General features: G+C 41.8%; 4 protein-coding genes across 4 annotated transcripts in view; 3 read left to right on the top strand and 1 right to left on the bottom strand.

The window, feature by feature from the left end:
• The first annotated feature begins 965 nt into the window (after positions 1-965).
• On the top strand, positions 966-1,598 carry cldnj (claudin j). Its single transcript, XM_068316892.1, has one exon. The coding sequence runs from the start codon at positions 969-971 to the stop codon at positions 1,596-1,598; it is 630 nt and encodes a 209-aa protein (XP_068172993.1). The 5' UTR covers positions 966-968.
• A 1,065-nt stretch (positions 1,599-2,663) lies between these two features.
• LOC137596401 (claudin-9-like) lies at positions 2,664-4,753 on the top strand. The gene has a single exon (XM_068316891.1). It carries the CDS (start codon positions 2,680-2,682, stop codon positions 3,352-3,354), a length of 675 nt encoding a protein of 224 aa, XP_068172992.1. The 5' UTR covers positions 2,664-2,679; the 3' UTR covers positions 3,355-4,753.
• A 136-nt stretch (positions 4,754-4,889) lies between these two features.
• On the bottom strand, positions 4,890-7,783 carry sbds (SBDS ribosome maturation factor). Its single transcript, XM_068316890.1, has 5 exons — positions 7,553-7,783; positions 7,304-7,433; positions 7,001-7,201; positions 6,230-6,394; positions 4,890-5,938 (listed from the first exon to the last, which is right to left on the bottom strand). The coding sequence occupies exons 1-5, from the start codon at positions 7,678-7,680 to the stop codon at positions 5,813-5,815; spliced, it is 750 nt and encodes a 249-aa protein (XP_068172991.1). The 5' UTR covers positions 7,681-7,783; the 3' UTR covers positions 4,890-5,812.
• Positions 7,784-13,238: 5,455 nt separating this feature from the next.
• Positions 13,239-22,086, top strand: part of tyw1 (tRNA-yW synthesizing protein 1 homolog (S. cerevisiae)) — a 48,045-nt gene continuing 39,197 nt past the window's right edge. Inside the window, exons 1-8 of the mRNA XM_068318222.1 lie at positions 13,239-13,375; positions 13,569-13,696; positions 14,586-14,708; positions 14,850-14,951; positions 15,835-16,029; positions 16,310-16,591; positions 17,290-17,409; positions 21,789-21,921. Of these exons, the coding sequence (XP_068174323.1) occupies positions 13,312-13,375; positions 13,569-13,696; positions 14,586-14,708; positions 14,850-14,951; positions 15,835-16,029; positions 16,310-16,591; positions 17,290-17,409; positions 21,789-21,921 (1,147 nt within the window). The 5' untranslated portion in view covers positions 13,239-13,311. The remainder of the gene's footprint in view (positions 13,376-13,568; positions 13,697-14,585; positions 14,709-14,849; positions 14,952-15,834; positions 16,030-16,309; positions 16,592-17,289; positions 17,410-21,788; positions 21,922-22,086) is intronic.

Raw genomic sequence — 22,086 nt, 5'->3', positions numbered from 1 at the left:
TCTTGGAAAACCACCTTAGTAATTAGTATTTTAACAACTGAATATACGGTAGTATGCTTATCTCTCAATCACGCTGATGATGAAAAAAAATTGGGAAGCTGTGTAAAACATATATTACAAGGAATGTGATATTTAGCAAACCTTTTTAACTCTTACAGACAAATGCAGTACAAGAACAAAATATTTAAAGTTAAGACTTTATTACATCCCACGAAGCGGTGATGTATTGTAATTGTCAGTGTTTATGCGTTCGTCCATCCGCCCATCCGTCCGTCCACCAAATATCTTCACAACTGTTGCAGATAGAAGGATGAAATAAAAAGCACATTACTCGGGCAGCACAGGGGATGAAAATGAGATGATGACCTTGACCTTGAGAAAACTAGGTCAAGGTCAAATTTTCCCTTTTATACCTTTTTAGGTACACATCTCTGAAACCTGATGAGATATAATCACAGAACAAAAAGCAACATTTTCAGGAAGCCAGAGGCACAAAAATGTGTTGATGACCTTCACCTTTGGAAAACTAGGTCAATGTCACATTCAATAGTACAATATAGAATTCATAGCTGCGACCATTATGAAAGTAGGTCAGGGTAAAATTTTGAATTCAGCGGTGTCATGGGATGTTGCAGTCTGTGATTGCCTTGTTGTTTCTTGTAAATATTCAGTCATGCTGAATTCAATGTCTCCAACACGTTCCAAAGAAGGAAGAGCAATTGTTCAGCTATGAACTATAGACACCCCTTCAAATACCTGCATATTTCTATTTCTAACTTCTGCAGAATATGTCCTCCTTGTCTTGCTTGTTATTTTCTGCAAATCAATTAAACATTTCACCATAATGTGTGCTGTATTCTGACAGCACATCAGGGTGTCAGGAAAGCCTCTGTTCAGAATAATAAATACAATGTTGTGTTCCCCTCCATTGTGTTCTTTTCAGGGCGTGACAGTCTGCACTGTATCCCATGGCTCTGCAGGAGTTGGGTATTAGCCTGTCCATGATGGGCGTTGCCGGGACCATCCTGATATGTGCTCTACCCATGTGGAAAGTGACGGCATTCATCGGCACCCATCTGGTGGTCATGCAGGTTTTCTGGGAAGGTTTATGGATGACTTGTGTCAGTGAGTACACGGGTCAGATGCAGTGTAAGCTTTATGATGCCCTGCTAGATTTGTCACCGGACCTCCAGGCAGCTCGAGGCCTAATCTGCATCAGTCTGGTGTTGGGATGTTTGGGTTTCCTCATCTTTCTCCTGGGAGCAAAGTGCACCAACTGCCTTGGTCACCCAAGGATCAAGGCTCGTGTGGTGGTGAGCTCTGGGGCCACCTTCTGCCTGGCAGCTCTAACCACCATTGTTGCAGTTTCCTGGACTGCAAATTCCATCATCAGGGACTTCCACAACCCTCGGGTCCCTGAGGTACTCAAGAGAGAGCTAGGAGCAGCCATATATATAGGCTTTGTGATATCTGGCCTTCTGTTCTGTGGGGGAGCCATACTGTGCACCAGCTGCCCACCACAGAGGTTGCCCAGCACAGGGTACACACAGGCCAGGACTCCCCCACACAGTGGTTATGCCGTCAAGAACTATGTGTGACATAAGAGCTAAGGCTGAACACAGATAAGTCCATGTATCTGTGTGTATATCTATAACATACCCCCACCTATATAGATACCTCACTCTGTCACGCTTCCATCGTCTACCCGGAAGTTCGGGCCGCTAGCCGAGTTAGCTCCGGCCTTCACTTTCGTCCATGTCTCTCACTTATGGAGCTGTTTTGGCTAGGTCAAACATACCAGTTTATATTCTTTGATTGTGACGGACCTAACCCTAACCCTAACCCTAACCCAAATCACAGCTTAATTTGATATAACTTTTAAAGAAACTGCTGTGAAACAAAAGAGTGACAACACAAATTTCCCTCTACTTTAGATTATTATTTTTTTGTGAATTTATCAACCAGTTTCAAAGTACAGATTTATTTTTAGAGCTGGAAATAAGATTAATCCTATTTTTATTACCACTTTCATCTTAATGAGAATTTACCGTGAAAAAAAACTTTGTGTACTTCTGTTTTACAGCTTGGAATAAATAAAGACTTTAAACTAGTTTATTTTGCATTATGATATATGTTCTTTTCAAACACAGTTCCACTGTCATTGGTCACAAACTGCAGCCACAGAAGCAGGTATAGCTTCACCACTTCTGTGAAGGCAAGTCCAATATCGGGCTCTTTAAATGAAGTTCTCCCTGAAACACACCACAGTATGACACACAAAATCAGAGCACAATAGGAGCTTGCTGCTCCCTGTCTGCTGAAAGTGAGAGACAGGGATTGTTTTCAAACCACAGCAAAGCAAACGGAGGGATTTCCCACCTCCACCCAGCTGCAGTCATACTCAGTGTTATTCCCACGAATACCGAAGAACTGGTTTCTCCTTTCTGAATAGCACACACACACACACACACACACACACACACACACACACACACACACACACACACACACACACACACACACACACACACACACACACACACACACACACACACACACACACACACACACACACACACACACACCTACTCACTCCCACATGTACACACATGCTAGAAAAACAACCCACCCCAGCCTGCTGCTCTGTGACGACAGGGAGCTAACAGACAGGCTGTAATCATGGGGTGGCAGCTGGAGCTCTCTGCCCTCGGCCTGGCCATCACAGGCTGGCTTTGTACCATTGTGACACGCTGCCTTGCTCTGTGGAAGGTAAGCGGCACTGTGGACAACACCACGGCTACCCTGCCTGCCTACTGGGATGGGGTGTGGCTGGACTGGGATCACTGGGACTTGGCCCATGACGGTAGCCTGCACTGCTCTTTCTATCAGTCTCTTATGTCTCTTTCTGGAAGTTTTCGGACATGGAGGGCCCTCTTAATGGCAGCCATTGGAGTTGGGGCTTTTGCCACAGTGATAGGAGCAATAGGGACGGTATGGTTCCCCACTCGAAAGCAGATCAAAGTGTTTTCTGGTGCTTTGTACATTTTATCTGCAATCCTAGTGCTGATCCCCACAGCCTGGACGTGTCATCACACCAGTCAGCCACTGAAGGGTGCTGTGTTTCTGAGAAGAGACTGGGGCCCTGCGCTGTACTTCGGATGGATCTCCTTTTCTTTATTGTTGGTGTGTGGAGTGTTCCTCACCACCAGATGCCCAACTTTAGGGAGGCAGGTGGAGTACCCTGAGGGAAGCAGGTATCCTAACCCAGAGGAGGAGGCCAATCACCCACTCAATAGGATCAACAGGACTGTGTTAACAAACAGTCAGTATGAACACAGATCAGAGCCTATCTGAAGGGACTGAGACTTCTTCTGGTAGAGAGTGAGCTAACAAACATGATGATTAATATATTGCTAACTTTAACAAACAAGTCAGACTTCTGGCTGCACAGGTTAAGTGATGATGCTTTAGCTTCACAAAGTATGAAGTTATGTAGTGTGTCATTCATAACTTCATGACACGGATGTGAACATCTTGTCAGTTCCATTTTCATTCACTGTGTCTAGTATTGATTTACGTTAAATCCTCATTTTGTCAATTCAGTAGAGCTGGAAAATGCAACACTGCACGCTTCTGATACTGTCAATACCTCATGATGTTTAAAATGAATGGGATCAGGATAATATTGATCTTAAAATTAAACAAAGCAGTCAGAGACTGCAACATCCCTCGACTTACCCTGACTTACTTTCAGGGTAGGTCAGGGTACCCTAAAAGTAGTACCTGACTAGTGCATAAGCTAGTGCATGTGGAGAAGGCCAGTGTAAGACTATAGATCAAAGCTAGGGCATAGGTAGATCAAAGCACTAGCTTTGATCTATGGTTTTACACTGGCCTTCTCCCTTGTCTTTCTATCTTATCCGGTTCCTGAGTGTACAAAATTTGAAATTGACCTAGTTTTCTCAAGGTCATTATCTCATTTTCATCCCCTTTGCTGTCCGAATAATGTGCTTTTTGTTTCATCTTTCTATCTGCAATGGTTGCGAAGATATTTGGTGGACATACGAACGAAGAACGAACACTGACAATCGCAACACATCACACTTTGAAGCGGGATGTAATGATGGTTTCAATAAATACACTGACAGAATAATGCAATTAGTTCAACATCTGAGATGAACTATTCTGCAGTAAAACAAATCTACAGAAAAAAGCTAATGTTTACAAATGTCTTCTGATCAGAGCCATGTGCTACTTTGGCCTTGACTTATCCTTCAGTGCGTTTGAGAAAATGAAAAGTTGAGTAGTCTTTTTTGTTTTTGTTTTTTTTTAATAAAATGAGGATGTTTGATGGAAACAAAGCAGTCAGTGTAGTCTGAGTAGGATGTTTTTACAACTACAGTATTCAAATCCATAGCAAAATTCAGAGATGTGTAACTGAACATTCTGGACTTCTGTCTATAAATCTGTAGGTTTCATTTCAAGACAGCAACCCTGTATACTTGTCAAAGTAAAGAACACAGTAACACAAAGATCAAATTCTTTGTGCTGTAATATCTTATTGATTTGATGATGGTATGTAGCCACAAGATCTTATTTGTTGCTGACCTCAGTATTGCCTGTTGTTTAACAGTGTGTCCAATCTCACAAGAATTCGAATGATAATAATTGGTAACTGTTTCCTTGCTATCATGACTTGGGTGCTGCAGCAAAACTATTTGACATTTTATTGATTGTTTTACTTGTGTGGTTTTATTTCATTCACGTTTTATTTATTTAGATTTTTGTTAATTTACATTCTAGCTTCAATGTCTGAATATTGAGAATAAAAATGGAACAGATATACTGTTGGGGGAATATTTTCGATCAACTAAAGAAGAGACAACACATGACTTAATCTGAGTTTTTTTAAAATCTGAGGTCAGATTCTTTAGTCACTCCATATGTACAGAGAAAGCATTCTTGTCACAGATTGAATCCCCTAATCCAAAATCTGCATTTGTGTGATATTTGTAAGATAACAAGTTTGTTACATGTGACGCCCACAATACATAACAATCAATTACTGCCTGATCCATATAATGTGTTATACAAGCTTTATGATTATATTTTTTTCTTATATCATATGATTTATCAGTCCAAACTCCCAGTTCGCCAGTTCGCCCATAGGTAATCCACCACAGCCTGAGTGGCAACCAGATGGTTCCTCCTCCTGTGAATAACTGGTCAAGCTCTTTGGTATGAATGACGATAACTCTTCTCCAGGAACCAGGGAACCAGGAACTCCAAGAGGATTATTGACAGAATCATTGCATTTTATGCCTACATTTAAATTGCTAGGGTAGGAATGTTCTATCCAAATCATCCAGCAAACTATTTGCACCCTTAACAGTACTTAAACCTAAATTATGAGGGTACTGTCAAAATAGGTAATTTTGACAAAATACACACTACTGGGCAAATGGGATACTGAGCATGACTGCATGGCACACAGAGTTTGATGAAGGGAAGAAACATTGCTTGAAATGTTGGTAAATGTTCCTGAGATGCTTAAGAAAGATACTCAAAGCAATAGTGAATACAGTACAACCCAAAAAGACTGACAATCAAGGTTAGGTATGACGCTTAAAAGTACTTTTGAAACATAATCCACCAATCAAATAAATGTGGCAAACAAAAATATTCAAATAAAGGAAGTTGGAAAAGTACACATCTTTCAAATAAAACAGCCTCTCCAATCAGTTTCCAGTTTGTGAGCCACAATGAAGTATTTTAGTATGGATAAGGTGCAGAGTCTTAAATAGTTGGTTTATTATAATTTCTCATCTCCTTCTTCAACATCCTTCAGACTTAGAACCTCGAGAGAACCCTGGCCTTTAGTCTCGCATCGGATCAGCTCATCGATCTCCCTAAAGCAGCCAGGATCAACCAGACACACCTGAAGAGGGAAGATTAGCAACAGAAAGAATCATTTAATACAGAGTCAAGGGACATGTTAAATAGCAGACGGTTTAACTGCCTTCTGCTTTTTAAAATATGCATCTTCAACAACTGATCTTGAAGTTTCTGCAGAAGGTAATCACCTTAAATTTCAATACCCATGTTACACTCAGCAGATGCATCATTTTTAAATCTTGAAAATATATTTTCTCATGACATATAATACAGTAAGTGAAGAGACTATAAAACTCACAAACGCTACGGCTTTAAAATTCATAACATTTTTTACCATTTCTAGTGTCTCATCAAAGTCTTCATTCTCCACAATCTGCAGAAGTGGTTTCAGCTTCTCCTTAACCCTCTTGGCATCCTTGCCTGGCAACACCAATCGCAGCCTCATGTGAGCTCTTTGAATCTCAATGGTGTCCTTCAGTTGCCTGATCACATCCAGAGCCTGCAACCAACGATTTTCATGCATTTTCAGAGAACTGAAGGAAACATTTATTTATTGATAGGCAACATGCTAGGTATGTAAGGTAACTAACTAAGCCAAATCATTTTTCACCAATTGACAATCAGGTTCTTTCAAAACTCAGCAGATTAACTCAATTGAAGTGGCTCATGCTATTAACCCCCATTAGCAAAGACTCAGTGAAACTTGCTTGTCAACAACCCCCCTTTGACAACCCGTCACTTTCAACGACCATCGTTGAGGAGCCAGACGGGTCTTGACAATGGTCGTTGGAGTATGCAGCGCACTGACCATACCTCACAGGTTAAGAAGCTGAGACAAGACCAACAACCACCAGAACTGAAGAAGACTCTTGGATGAGAGGTAAAACATCTTCAAGAAACTTTCTCAAAGTCCAGTGGATTGATTTAGAAGAATCTGGATGACTAAGCCAAAGTTACAGTTCAGCTAAAGAGGATGTCATTGATGTTTACATCATAGTCTATCACAAGTATTGTCTCTTGTCCATGAGCTGCACACTTTGTTCTACCCAGTGATTTGATTTGGTTCACATTTACTACCTGTATATGTGCTAATGTGTCTCCTCACCTGCTGTTTAGTGCTCTTACTGGCTTTGACAGAGTAGTGGATATCTTTCATTGACCGCTCAATCAGACTGACTGTATATGGCCTCTTGGTGTTAGGGTTAACACACTTCTCTGCCACAATTGTTGCAATATCTCTGAACATGGTCTCCAGCTGAGTCTGTCTTTCTTTGTCTGATACTTGCAGTTCTCCTTTGGTGAGAATCTGAAAAAGAAAACGGTGAACAAGCGGTCAACATAAACAATACAAAAGGCTTTTTGCATCATTAAAATGTGAATATAAAGTGGACAGGAAAATGTTTTCTACCTGTTTACAGATTTCAGTTTGGTCATCTGTCCCAAATGCTTTGGCCAAATCTTCTTTCTTCGCCATCTGGCCTTTGGACACATTAACGAAAACCGAGTGTGTCTGTAAAACCTCATCCAGATCTTTTTCACTGAACAGAAACACAATGTTGGGATATTTAGCCAAATACTAAACAGAAGTGTTCATAATTCTATGAAGTGAAAATAACTTAAACAACATGGACGCTGTCATTAACGAAACATTACTCACGCTCCTGATCTCCAGCTCATAACTTTATTCTTGTAACAGGCGATTTCAAACCTCTTCCCTCCTCTTTTCATTCGCACCACGGCTACATTTGTCAATCGTATTTGATTCGTTGGTGTAAATATAGACATTATTGAGTTTTAAATGACAGACGGTGCTGTCCGGTCGCTGACAAGAAAAACAACGTCTGTAGTGAGCTGTGTGCATCTCTCAAATATGTCCACTGGGAACGTCGAGCTTGAAGATCAGTTCCACACCCATGTTCCGTGGTTTCAGCAAAGCATATACATTAATTGGTCCATATTTTTAAATAATCTTAATAATTTAATGTAAGCATTACTTTGACATTGTTACTAAGCGCGGAGTAAGTGCGGACACTACTATTAAAGTAGCATTTTACGTTTCTGAAAAGGCTGATGAAATGACTGTGCAACGACTACGCGCAGTGTAACATCAGCCCACCGCTCACAATGGTGTAGCACAGAACTGTGTTATCCTAAGTGTAACATATTGTGTCGAATAACACTGGTTCATTAAGTGCTTTGCTTTTCTACCTGTAGTCTGTTTGTCCCTACTGAGTTCCCGTAGTCCTGCTCTGTAACAAATGAAAAATAAATAAGTTGCCCGCCCGCTAACAACGTTGTCTGGAGTACAGTATATTACATGGTGTCAGAAGTCTGTCAAGAACAGAAAAAACAATGGCAACCTCTCAGTTTGAACATCCGAAAATAGACTGGGACGCTCCGGATCTGTATCAGGAGTTTGAAAGGTTCAGGAGTCACGTCACGTTTGTATTTGACGGTCCCCTCTCGGAGCTAGAAGCTAAACAACAAGCCGGCTGGCTAGGAACGTGGATCGGCGAACAAGGCAGAGAAATCTACAAGACGTTAAACTGGGCTGACGGCGAAAAAGGAGATCCGGTTAAGGTACTGGATAAATTTGCCGGCTACATACGGCCGAGGAAAAATAAACGGATAGCCAGACATCGTTTCAAACAAAGGAAACAAGGCTCAACTGAAAGTTTCGACAACTTTGTGAAGGATCTGAGGCTCATATTAATGGATTGTGAGTACGCTGACCCAGACGACATGTTAATTGATGCGATCATCGCGGGAGTGAGAGAAAAGCGAGTCCAAGAAAGACTGCTGGACAGAGGTGAGGATCTGACGCTAGCCAAAGCTCTAGAGATCTCCCAGCAGTTTGAAATGTCACAGAGACAAATGAAAATCGTCAGAGAAGATGATTCACATGTATCTGTTGTGTCTGCTAAGACAAAATACTCTGCATCAAACAATTATGGACATAACAGAGGACAGAGAAAAAATACATATCACAGACAAGCATCAGTCAGTCAAGCAAAAAACTGCCCAAGCTGCGGTAAAGACTCGAGCCACAAGTGGAATAAAGGACAGTGTCCAGCTAAAGGTTCAACATGTTCCTATTGCCACAAACCAAATCACTGGATGGCTGTGTGTCGCAAGCGTGCGATAAATTCAGTGAGTGTTGAGCCAGTGTTAAGTCAGGATCCACATGAGGATGAAATCCTGAGCATAAATCTGACACAGACTGATGATGCAGAAGATGATGATGAATGGACGGCATGCTTACAGATTCTGTCGCAGCAAGTGCGATTTAGATTAGATACGGGTGCCAAGTGCAACACGTTAACTCTGAACAGTTACCAGCTTCTTCAGCACACCGGTGAGCTAAAGCGCTCCAACACCGTCCTCCGCACCTACTCCAACCACAAACTGAAGCCAGTTGCTGCAGTTGATCTACAGGTAAATTACAAAACCTGTGAAGTGAGTGCAGAGTTTGAAATTGTGGACATTGCACAGGAAAATGTGCTCAGTGGCACCACAGCTGCAGCTTTAGGTCTGATTGCTCGTCTCGCCTCACTGCAGACCACTACTGTAAAAAACAAGTTGAGCAGTAGTGATGTCATCACCCCAACACAGAGTGCACCTGCTGGACTGGCTGAGTTTCCAGAGCTGACACACACCACCGGGACTCTGCCAGGTACATACAAAATCAAAATTGATCCAGATGCTGCGGGTGTGGTCCATCCTGCACGTCGCCAACCAGCTGCACTTAAAGAAAAGATAGTGGAAAAACTACATGAGATGGAGAAAGATGGACACATCACCAAAGTTGAACAGCCTACAGAGTGGGTGAGTTCCATGGTAGCCACAGTGCGAAATGGCAAAGTAAGAATTTGCATTGATCCAAGTGACTTAAATAAAGTCATTAAGAGGGAACACCACCCCATGCGCAACATAGAGGATGTTGTCTCTGCAATCCCTGGTGCCAAAGTCTTCTCAGTCTTAGACGCCAAGTCAGGATTTCTACAGATAAGACTGGATGAAGAGTCGTCTCTCATCACAACGTTCAATACTCCGATTGGCAGGTACAGATGGCTGAGACTCCCATTTGGACTGAAATGTGCACCAGAAATTTTCCAGCGCATCATGGATGAAATGCTCGAGGGCATTGCAGGTGCTGTAAGTGTGATGGACGATATTCTCGTAGCTGCCCCCACAATGGAGAAGCATGATGCAATTCTACGCAGAGTCGTCGAAAGAGCGACAAGCTACAATCTGAAGCTAAACTTCAGCAAGTGTCACATCCGTCAGTCAGCTGTGTCATATGTAGGTCATTTAATAACAGCTCATGGACTGAAACCAGACCCAGCAAAAGTTGAAGCAGTACGCTGCATGACACCGCCAACAGACAAGGATGGTGTCCGCCGTTTCCTAGGCTTTGTCACTTATCTGTCAAAGTTCATACCAAACCTCAGTGAAGAGGATGCTCCACTGCGTCAGCTCCTCAAAGGTGACGTAGAGTTCCTGTGGCAGCCAGCACAGCAACAAGCCTTTGACAGACTCAAGGAGTTATGCACACGCCCGCCAGTACTGAGATTTTTTGATCCAGCGAAGCCTGTGGAAATTTTCTGCGATGCTAGCAGCAGTGGGCTAGGCGCTGTCCTGCTACAGGAAAACCAGCCTGTAGCCTTCTCGTCAAGATCACTGACGGATGCAGAAACGCGCTATGCGCAAATTGAGAAGGAGATGCTCTCCATCGTACATGCCTGTGTCAAGTTTCACAACTACATATTTGGGACACATGTCACAGTTTACAACGACCACAAACCTCTCGAAGATATCTTTAAGAAATCGCTGCTCTCCACCCCTATGCGCATCCAGAGAATGCGTCTGCGACTGCAGTGGTATGACTTAACTGTCAAGTACAGGAGAGGAAAGGACATGGAGTTGCCTGACACACTCTCTAGAGCACAACTTCCAGAGAAGAAGCCAGAGATTGATGGGCTAGAGTGTGTCTCCATGCTCAGCTTTGTCTCAGTTAGTGACCAGAAGTACACTGAACTGCAAGAGTGCACCAAAGAGGAGCTAAGCTGTCTACAACAAACAATACAGCGTGGCTGGCCAGAACACAGACGGGAATTGCCCATTCCTGTTCAGCCATATTGGGACTCGAGGAGCCAGCTCGTCTGTTCTGATGGAGTTATCTACAAAGGACTACGAATAGTAGTGCCCCCTTCTCTACGAGAACACATGCTCAGACTGATACACCATTCGCACTTAGGGATGGTGAAAAGCAAACAGCGAGCCCGGGAAGTGCTATACTGGCCAGGTATGAGTGCAGAAATAGAGGAAGTGGTCAGGAACTGCAGCAAGTGTGCAGACTTCCAGAACAAGCTGCCCAGACACCCATTAAAGCCAACAGAAACACCAGAGCTGCCGTTTGAGAAAGTAGCATCAGATCTGTTTGAGTTTGAGGGTAAACACTACATCCTGCTTGTGGATTATTACTCAAAATTCATTGAAGTGGATGAACTGAAAGACATGCGCAGTCGCACCACCATCGAAACCCTGAAAGCACAGTTCAGCAGACATGGCATCCCAGCTACTCTGCGGACAGATAATGGTACACAATACTCCTCAGAAGAGTTCAAAGACTTCTGTGAGAGCTATGGTATCTCACACAAGACGTCGTCGCCGCACACACCACACTCAAATGGTGAAGCAGAGCGTGCAGTGCAAACTGTTAAGAGACTTTGGTGTAAAGCACCAGACAGGCACCTTGCGTTGATGGATTACAGAACTACTCCGCTTGAGCAAGTAGGCCTGTCACCTGCTCAGCTCCTTATGGGCAGGAGGCCTCGCAATAAACTACCTACTGCTCGCATCCTGCTGGCGCCAACAGCTTATAACCCCCTCAAAGTCAAGCACCTGCTGGACAAAACCAAGGACAGTCAAAAGTACTACTACGACCGCAAGAGAGCAGGTAAACCCCCTGTTGCCCTTAAGCCTGGAGATGAGATCAGGATGCAGCCGCATCCTGGCAACAACAGGTGGTCCCCTGGAGTTGTAGTGAAACAACACAGTGCACCGCGATCATACGTTGTGGACTGTGGAGACACGGAGTACCGCCGCAACAGTCAACACCTTCGTAGAAGCACTGCAGCCGCCAACCAACCTCGTCACTTGATACGTGCTGAACCATGGACTGAGCTGGCAGAGCCACCTGAGAAGGAGCAGCAACCTTCAGCTCCTAATGTTCTGCCTCGCTCTCCGCCCAAAGCAACTGTGTGCCCCACTCGAGCCCAGCCAGCTGGACAGTTCACTACCAGACTGGGCAGAGTTGTGAAGCCTCCTGATAGACTGAATCTGTAATAGATTGTGTTGATAAATTAGTTTACATTAAGACAGTGAAGAGATACTAATCACACCTTCCTAGTTACTGTGTGAAGTTTATTACAAAGCTAAATGACTGTTTCATTGCTTTCTATTTGCAACTGAGTTAAGAAGCTACAGGTACTAGTATTGAAGTTTGTTTACTTGAATTGAGATTTGTTTATCTGGAAACCTAAAGGTACAGTTTAAAGGTTAAACAGTATAAGAGTCAGTTTAATGTTAACTTTTAAGTGCAATATATAAAGAAGTTTCTTTTCTGAGAAGGGGAGATGTAACATATTGTGTCGAATAACACTGGTTCATTAAGTGCTTTGCTTTTCTACCTGTAGTCTGTTTGTCCCTACTGAGTTCCCGTAGTCCTGCTCTGTAACAAATGAAAAATAAATAAGTTGCCCGCCCGCTAACAACGTTGTCTGGAGTACAGTATATTACACTAAGCACGTGACGAAAGACCATTATGTGTTATAAAATGGATGTTCGCCTGCTTCTGTTTAAGTTTTGTCACTCAAGAATTTTGTGAGTTATCACCGGAAGTATTTGTCTGCTGTCAAGCGCGAAAGAGACGCTTCTCTTGAATTTAGAGTTGCAGTTCCACAATATGACCGTTGGGGGGCAGTGAACGATCACAGTTCTGAATAGGACAGCGGTTCAGTGATCACTGAATGTCTTTTATATCCATTACACGTATACACTTTACATTAAAAGTAGGGATGCTATGAGACATAAACAGAATTCACAATACTGTTTAAACATAGATTAGTGTGTTAATATGACAAGTACATGCAACATTACATTAGCAAAAATAACATTCGTCTGTAAAGAATATGTATTTTGTGGGGATAAGGGGATAAATCTGCAACCGTATGCGCTATTTGCTTTGAAATACTACGCACCTCGAACGTAACGTAAGATATCTCGTATGACGTCACACTGCTAATAACTACGCTTCCCAGCATGCTCATCGGCCAGCCAGCTATTGGTATACTGTACAGTACATCGCTTATCAACCCATGACTGTAATATAAGTCAGCGTTTCCATTTGAGACAATGTTGAGCGTCATCCTAATGACTTTGCTTTGCATAAGCAGCGAATCTGCAGCGGATACGAAAGGTGAAATAGAAACTACACTTTGTTTTTAATGAACGTCAATGATAGCATGCTAGTCGCTCACCCAGCGTCTAACTTTAGCAGCGAATCAGTGGCTGTGATAAATATAATTTAGTTGTTTCTTGCTGCTTTTTGCTTACATGCATAGAGAAGTCAGGTAATATATAATCCCTTAAAATGTTGTTTCTCTCTCCAGTCTCACAGAATGGACAAAGTCCAGGAGAGAACTACCTCACGTTGATATGGCACAACAGGCTCTACCTGTATTCAGCTGCCGCACTTGTCTTTGGAGTTTGGATATCTGTGAAAACCTATCTGAAGAGGGTGAGATTGATCTTCATATTCCTCCGTCATGTATGAGAGGATCGTCATGTATGAGAGGATCGTCATGTATGAGAGGATCGTCATGTATGAGAGGATCGTCATGTATGAGAGGATCGCAGAAACACGTTGTGCTTTGAATTTCTTGGCAGCTGATGCCTGTGTGTGTCCTGACATAAGGTCTTTGTTCATCATACTAAAGCTCCACACACACACCCCCAGCTGTGATTTAGATCAAGTCTCATGTTTGTTCATTTAGATCAAGTCTCTTTGTTCATAATACTTTTATCCTGGTTGTAGTGTTATTTTTGTGGTAGTTCTACTCGGTTTAGGTAACAGAATAATCAGCATATGCTTGGAGGAGGAGACTGCCACTGAAATGATGTATAAATGACTTTATTTACACACATGAAAAATAGTGCAGTACTATGTATATATGTATGCATGTATGAATGTGTCCATGCTAAAGGTTTAGTTGTGATGATGTACAATACACAACTATGTTCCTGTTATTCAGTGTACTTGGAGAAAAGCTTACTTACAAAATATGAACTTAATAAAACTTGAATGAAAACGCTGCACATCTTACAGTTTTTGCAGATGAATGATTGCATGAATCACACACATGTGAATGAATTTGACAAAATAGAAATTTAGTAGATGAATGTGGTTTTTATACAGTAATTGACAATTTCCACACAAAAAATTTAGACAGTTCACCACATATCTTCTTGAGGCCAGTATTTCTGTACTTTTTAAATATTCGCACAAAGTGCATGGCTGCTGTAGGACGCCTGGAAGAACAGAACAAATTAGATGAAAACTCCCGCACTTCAATGGCATCTGAAGATGTGTGCATTTCCCTATACAATAATTCTTTTTCTGCTTTTAGAAAACCTTCTCCAAACATGTCAGCTCTCTGTCCCACAAAGCTACAAAGATCGTTGACAGAAATGAGGTGGTTCACGTGTCGGGAGTTAAAATCTTCTATGGTTCTCAAACTGGAACAGCAAAGGTACAGATAGCCTCATCTACAGTATATTCACTTATCTATCTTATGATAAACTGACAATTTCAGCAGTACATACCAAGTGGAATATAGAGCACGCCCTACCAAACCTTTATCAGATGCCTTAACCCAGACTTATTGGTTCAGGGCTTTGCAAAAGAACTGTCAGAGGATGTGAGGACTTTGGGGATAGCAGCAGAGGTGATCGACATGAAAGACTACGATCCGGATGATCAGCTTGCTGATGAGGTAAGGCTTGTAGAATCACATGGGCCTCTGTTTTAGTACAACAGGTCCAGAGAGTGTCCTTAGGTAAGAACTTAATCTACTGCCTCCTGCAGATGAGCAACTCACTATGTAACTCTCAAGTTTAGCATTCCTTCCCTACAGTATAAATAAGTATTTTGAGTGTCTGCTACGTGTTGCAGTTTTGTTGAAAGTATAAACGTGCTGTACAGACTGCTTTTCTCGTGTAAAATATTTAGAATTTAATCAACTAAGATCATGCAATTTGTGCTACCATGCAAGGTTTGATTAAGTCAGAGCTAATCAAAGTAAAATGACTCATAACTGAGTTATTAATCATAATAACCTTCTACACAGGTCCTGCTTCAACTGATGAAAGAAAAATAATTTTCAATAATTTTTTTAATCAGTCTTCACTCTGAGCAAGAGCTCTGTGAATGTTGAGAGATGTAGAGGATTAGTTGGCTTGTGTGAAGGAGGAGAGACTGATAATTCATTCATTAGAACATTTTCCAAAAAAATCACCATAACAGAAATAATGGTCGGCAGCTCTGCTTTTTTATTCATTGAAGATACTCTGATAAGGTTACAGGAAGATGCATCATGTGCAGATATGGTGATGAGGAAGTAGAATAAAAAAGGAAAGTCTGTCATGAGCCTCCACAAGCCCAGCGATGAATAGGGAATACGTGTTCTACAGCAAGAGTGACACTAATGAAATCTGACAAACATAAAAGATGCAGATTGTAGTTTGTTTGTGTTGCCTTTTGAACTCAAAAGATCTACTCTGTGGTCATAAGGAGTTGATTTAAAATAAATGTGTTCTCCAAGTCCAGGTAAATGATGTCTTGAGTGAAATTTTTAATATTTGTCACACTTCTTTCAGTGCACTACCAAGTCAGTGTGTGTGTTCCTGGTGGCCACCTACACTGACGGACAGCCCACTGACAACGCTGAGTGGTTCTGTAAGTGGTTGGAGGAGGCGTCCACTGACTTCAGATATGGGAAGACCTTCCTCAGAGGCCTGAAATATGCAGTGTTTGGTCTTGGGAACTCTGTTTATACAGGCCACTACAACACAGTAAGGAATGGTTTCATGTTATGTTCAATAACATGAAACCATAAGTTTATTTTTATGTCTGAAAAAAATAAACTTAATAAATAAAAAAAATAAAATTAAAATGATAACAACAACAACAATTCAAGCTACAATGTTTATAGCTGTAACTCAGTAGTGGGAGGAAATTCCCAGGTCTAACCTGGATTTGCAGCTTGGTGAGGATGAAGTCACTAACAGTCACCAAGAACAGACAGTTTGTATTTAAATCTCATCTAATCTACTTTTTTGTTTTCCTTGTCAGGTGGGTAAAAACGTAGACAAATGGCTTTGGATGCTGAGCGGCATGAGAATCATGACCAGAGGAGAGGGCGACTGCAATGTGGTGAAGAGCCGTAATGGCAGCATCCAGGCAGACTTCCAGGCCTGGAAGGTCAAGTTCCTGACGCGCCTTCAGGCTCTGGCCAAGGATGAGCAGAAGAACTGCACTGACAACTGTAAGACAGAAGGATCCTGTAAGAGCAAGAGGAAAGATGGAGTGGAGGAGGAAGAAGAGAAGACAGATCTGCAGAATGACAACTCTGAGGTAAATGGAAAAGCGTGTGTAGCTCATTGTTCTGAAACGCTGTATATAGATAATAACTAGATGAACTATTAAAGATTTAAAATCTGTGTAAGTGGAAGAGTGCAGAGCTGAGCACTGAATTGGATAATGACATCATTCAACTACTTGATTAACATCCGATCAGAGCCCAGAGGCAGGAGTGTTACCCTCAGCTGATCACATTCTCACTGATGAGAATTTGCAGTGGTGAACAGCACATGCCAGCAATGTTATCTAAAGTTTACATGAAATGTGTCGTTGCTGTCAATCATGTAAAAAATAGCTGTCATGGGCTTTATAGCATACACGCATGACTGGTTGTCATGGTTGCGGGCATTTCAGAGCCAGATCTAGTTGAGATTTTCTCTTTTCTGCCAGCACGAAACAGAGGTGACACCGAGATGAGCCGAGAACCGTAGTGAGGATAACTGTTTCTACCTATTTTATCTCAATGCAGTTTATTCTGCTGCCACACTAATGTGATCAACACCATAAATATGAATGTGGCTTTTTATTTAACTTGGCAGCTAAAATGGAGATAACCACTCCATCACTCCATCATGTGACAGGCTGTTACCTGGTTTGTAATGTTTGAACCAATTAAAACCTTTCTGTGTTAGAGGAGCTTTAATATTTATCCTTTCTTGTGGAACCACATGTCTGTTGTCTTTCTGATTCAGGAGGATCTGATGGAGTCCAGCAGTGATGAGGAGTCTGAGCTGCAAGATGAGAAAAACTCAAGCTCAGTGTTCGACGTCGAGGATCTGGGCAACATCATCAACAGTGCCAAGAAAGCAAAGGTCAGACTGTCCAACTGCACAGTGACACCTCTTAGTTATTTTTTAGATCAGAGATGGCTGATGATTATGTACAAAAGCAGCATCTTTATTATAAGGTCTATAAAATATACTACATCACAATCATCAAATCTGAGTGTGGTGGATGAGCAGAGAAATTGGTGTCATTGAGGGATCGGTGGCAGATGGGTTGAGAGACACCAGACCCTCACAGGCGAGAAACGGAAGCTCTTGTTGGAGCAAAGACGCCCACTCCACTGTCTTGGAAAAAAAGAGAATACTGCAACGGTTCAAACATTTTAGGACTCGTTGACTCCTGCTTGCCTTTTTTGGCTCTGAAGAAAAAGTGAGTGAACATGTTGTCTCGTGTGCTTATTTGTGGCTTATCCAGATGAGAGCATGGATTCTGACTTCCAGATTGCCTGCAATAAATAGTAGCACCCAGTCATCCTTGTAAGCTAAGCATATCACATGGTATTTGCTGTGCATGATGGGTATCATCGCCCTTTCATGTCATGATAATAATTTTGTTCTGTTTCTTTGCAGTACGATTTTTTTTTTTGCATTAATAAGCAGCACACAATGTCATTAGCTTAGGCACTAAATGTTTGTTGCTACCAAGTTTTCATCCAAGCTGAAACTGAGCTGTGAGAAAAGAATTTTTCCCCTAACTGGAGTATTGTGGCTCATTCACAGAGTAGATCTGAGGTCCAGAAGTTTCTTATTCTCTTTTTTAACAAAGTTAATAAGATAAATATTCTTTCAGAATAATATTGGGGGTTTTGTGTAATTTTCGCTCTTATTTGAGTTGATGTTCTATGCTATTAAAAAGGAGCTTGACGTTATCCTGGTACCCTGGTTTTTCTTTCGTTTCTCACTCCGTCCTCACTGCAATAGTAGCGTTTGACCACTAGATGGTAGCAAAGAATGTCAGTTTCCCGCCAGTTGGCCGTCATCGCTGGACCCCAAAGCTTTTGTTCCAGCATGAGACCATAACGGATTGCACGGATTTTGTTACATTCCCAGCCTTTCTGTAACAAAACTATAGCTAAATCTGAAAAATACTTGCTGAATGATTTTAAGTGAATTTCGCTTGTCCAGCTGAATTTGAAAAATTTGCTATATATTGTCTTTGTTATGTATTTATTGCACAACTACCTGTAGGACAAAACCTGTAGGACTTCATAAAGCTTATCAGTCAGCATCGCCACATTTCTGTTCATTGATTGTCAATCCCTGTTCCTCTGTACATTGACTTAAAGTATTTGAATGCAATATAAAAAAAAAAGAAGATGAATCAAAATGTAGTTTCACAAAAAGTTCCAAAGGGAGTTTTTAATCAAACAGGTACATATTATATATGCAATATTATGATATGTTATTCCTTTAAATTATGGAAAAGTAATTTATGAACCATTTCATTTCACACTGACAACATGTTTTAAAGCAGCCCTTTTGATACCGTCTCTGGTAAAGATGGACTCCGAGCCATATCTTACGAGATTTATTAGATTTGTTCAAAGTTGTGCCATCTGTCATCCAAGAGAGTTCCTTTGTTCTGATCGGCTGATGGAATTTGAAGTACATTTTTTGACTTCATGTGAAGCCACTGACTCCTCCAGAATCTTTAAGGTTCCATTTTTCCTCCTGATCCACTCAGGACTATTTAGCATTGAAGACGTTTCACTTCTCATCCAAGAGTTCTGACTGATTGGTAGAGAGCCCATATAGTGTCTGTACCTTTATTTCGTTTGACAATGGGGGACTTCAAATGGGTTTCTGTTTGTCTTCCATCTCCTGTTCATTGTTGTTTTTGTTGTTGGATTTATTGGTGTTTACAAAAGCCCAGCTCCAACCCAGTCTCATCTCATACATTGCTGGTGTTTCAGAAAAATTCAGTAAACACAATGTTCTCATACATTTCAAACATGACAATGCACTAAGACAAAAGCTGGTCCACCCGGAGGACAAAACACCACAAAACACAAAACGTTGGTGAGCAACCTCTCGAAACCAATTGTGTTTGTAGGCTGAGGCCCACCTTTACTTTTTTTGCATTTTGTCTACACGGTGCCTCGTTTTAATAATCCGTACCTCTATTTTCATGTGTGTCCCTTCCTCACTTGTTTGCCACCTGTGCACACCGTGTGGAATCATCTGACTGTCTGTTGGCACCAGCCTCGTGCTGCGTCGTGCTTCCAGAGCACAACGTGGTGCTGCGAGATGTCCCACTTCTGTTCCTTCAGATAGGTCTCAGCGTGACGTGATGTCTGAGTTCTTGAGCGCAGTGGAAAGCGGGGCAATGGGGACCAGAGCCAAATCAGGTTTCAGGACTGTACCCCCGATGCCACAGGGACAGATTGCTGCTCTGTTCTGCTACTTGTTCCCTATGTTATCAGAATTCTGCGAGTCATGCAATAGAGGAAGTTTGACATCTGTGCTTCCTTAGTGTGTCAAACGGGCTGAAACTGAAGACTCTATAATGTTAAATATCTAAACAGCTGCCGGTAGGGCTGATCCCACAATGGCTGTGTGAGTTACTGTTCGCCTGCGCTTACAATCATAATGACTTATAGCACTGTGTAAACCCCATAGAACAAGGAAACATGCCACATTCTTTGCAGAGAAAATTAGGTTTCCAGATGTGATCCAACACAGTAACAATTTAGTTTTGACCCTGGAACAAGATGAGGGAGGGTTCTGACAGCACAAATGATTCCCCCACCAACAGGAGCTGCTCATTCCAGGAGTTGCTGTCAAGAGTTTTTACTCTACTTGGGGCAAATGCTAGTTAATGTTCTCAACTGCCTCGAGCTGGATAGAGCTACTGGATAGTTTGTGGGCTAAGATTGCAGGTCTATCAGGAAAATACACCATATTGCCACAAGTATTTGGTCACCTGCCTTGACTCGCACATGAATCTCCCATTCTGAAGCCATAGGATTCCATATGACATCGGTCCACCCTTTGCAGCTATGACTGCCTCAATTCTTCTGGGAAGGCTTTTCAGGACGTCTCGGAGTTTGTTTATGGAAATTTTTGACCATTTCTCCAGAAGCACATTTGTGAGGTCACACACTGATGTTGGATGGGAAAGCCTGGCTTTCAGTCTCTGCTATAATTCATCCCTAAGGTGTTCTGTCGGGTTGAGGTCAGATGTTATATTTAGATCTGAAAATAAGAAATTACTTGATGTCCGTCTGAACTACCCGGAACAAATAATTTTGTTTTACTACCTCTAACATAAAATTTTTAATAATCATTACCAGATTAATTTATAAATCAGTATCCCATGTTGTTTGAGAACTGCGTGGCCAGTGAATGAGGGATTGCTCGACTGTGAGCAGCACAGAAACCAGTGAATAGTCTCAGACCTTTCGGCAAATAAACATTCATCAAAGTTTTCTGACAGAGCATCAGTCCCTTATGAGTGCTGCTTTGCTGAGACGATGAAATATAGATCCCAGCATACAAACCAAAGCAGCAGCAGCGTAGTAATCTGGTCGAGCTGTCATTTAACATGGTTAATCTCAGAGGCACCTCGTCCATCACGCCACTCTGAACTGTAATACTGTACTCCTTCACATGGAGCGGGCCAAATCCATCCTCTGTCTCTGTAAACAACATATCAAGATATTTACATTTACATACAAATGTTGTGATGTACTATAATGTGGTCCTCATCTGGAGGAAGTAGTTCATCTTTTAGATACACCCAACAATTAACTTTTAACGCTGTAGGCCCATCATAGTTCACCTGAACCCGAAGGTCCATAAACCAAAATGTCCTCTTACTGTTTGCGCAACAAATACCCTTAGTTCAGCATCAATGTTTGCAATATGCTGATGTCCTGCAGTTCATGCGAACACCTCCCCTTAACATTTGTGCTGCCTGGTACAAATGAAAAACTGTCAAACTTCTTATTTTACATAAAAAATCTCAAAAAAGTAAATAAATAGAATGTTCTGTGTGGAGTCTAGACTTGTATTTGGATGTCCATAATAATAATAACCACTTCAATGTTGTTAATGCATTGTTACAGGACAACAGTAAACTCATACCTTCAAATGGACTCACCAGAGTCATGTCAGTTTTCCCACTGGATAGAATATTTGAATCAGCATTGACAAGTGAATTAAAACGAAGTTCAAAGCTGCTAATGAATTTCTTATTGCAACTAAAATAACCTGAAAAACAATGGCGGTAAGATGGGAGATGCAGCAGAGCTGAACACTCCCACCTGGCTTCTGCACGTCTCTCTCCTATTAAACATTAGGGGAGCTCTCTCTTTCAGTCTCTTCCTTCCTCAACTCATCTTGAAAGTATAATAAATCAACATAATATACTCTTGGTTTTTGTTGGGTTTTTTTCTCTACCGCAGAGCAAAGACGAGGGTCTGTTAGATGGCCGGATGGTGAAGCTGTCCAAGTTGAATGGTTTCAAGAAGAATGAAGCTGAGGAGCAAAGACGAGAGATGATCACCCCTGCCCTGAGAGAAGCGCTGACAAAGCAAGGTGAGGGAAATTCTTCTCTGCTATTAACAGTCACAGAGTTTATATTAAACACAAGCTGGAAACACAAATGAAGAGAGCCTTAACCTTGATGTTTCCACAAGGGCAACAAAGTTGTAATTCACTTCAAAGCATAAATTATAAGTCATGCCAGCTTTTTTATTTCAG

The sequence above is a fragment of the Antennarius striatus genome, chromosome 6, assembly GCF_040054535.1.
Source record: "Antennarius striatus isolate MH-2024 chromosome 6, ASM4005453v1, whole genome shotgun sequence".
NCBI lineage: Eukaryota > Metazoa > Chordata > Actinopteri > Lophiiformes > Antennariidae > Antennarius > Antennarius striatus.
This window is presented reverse-complemented; position numbering and strand designations above follow the sequence as displayed.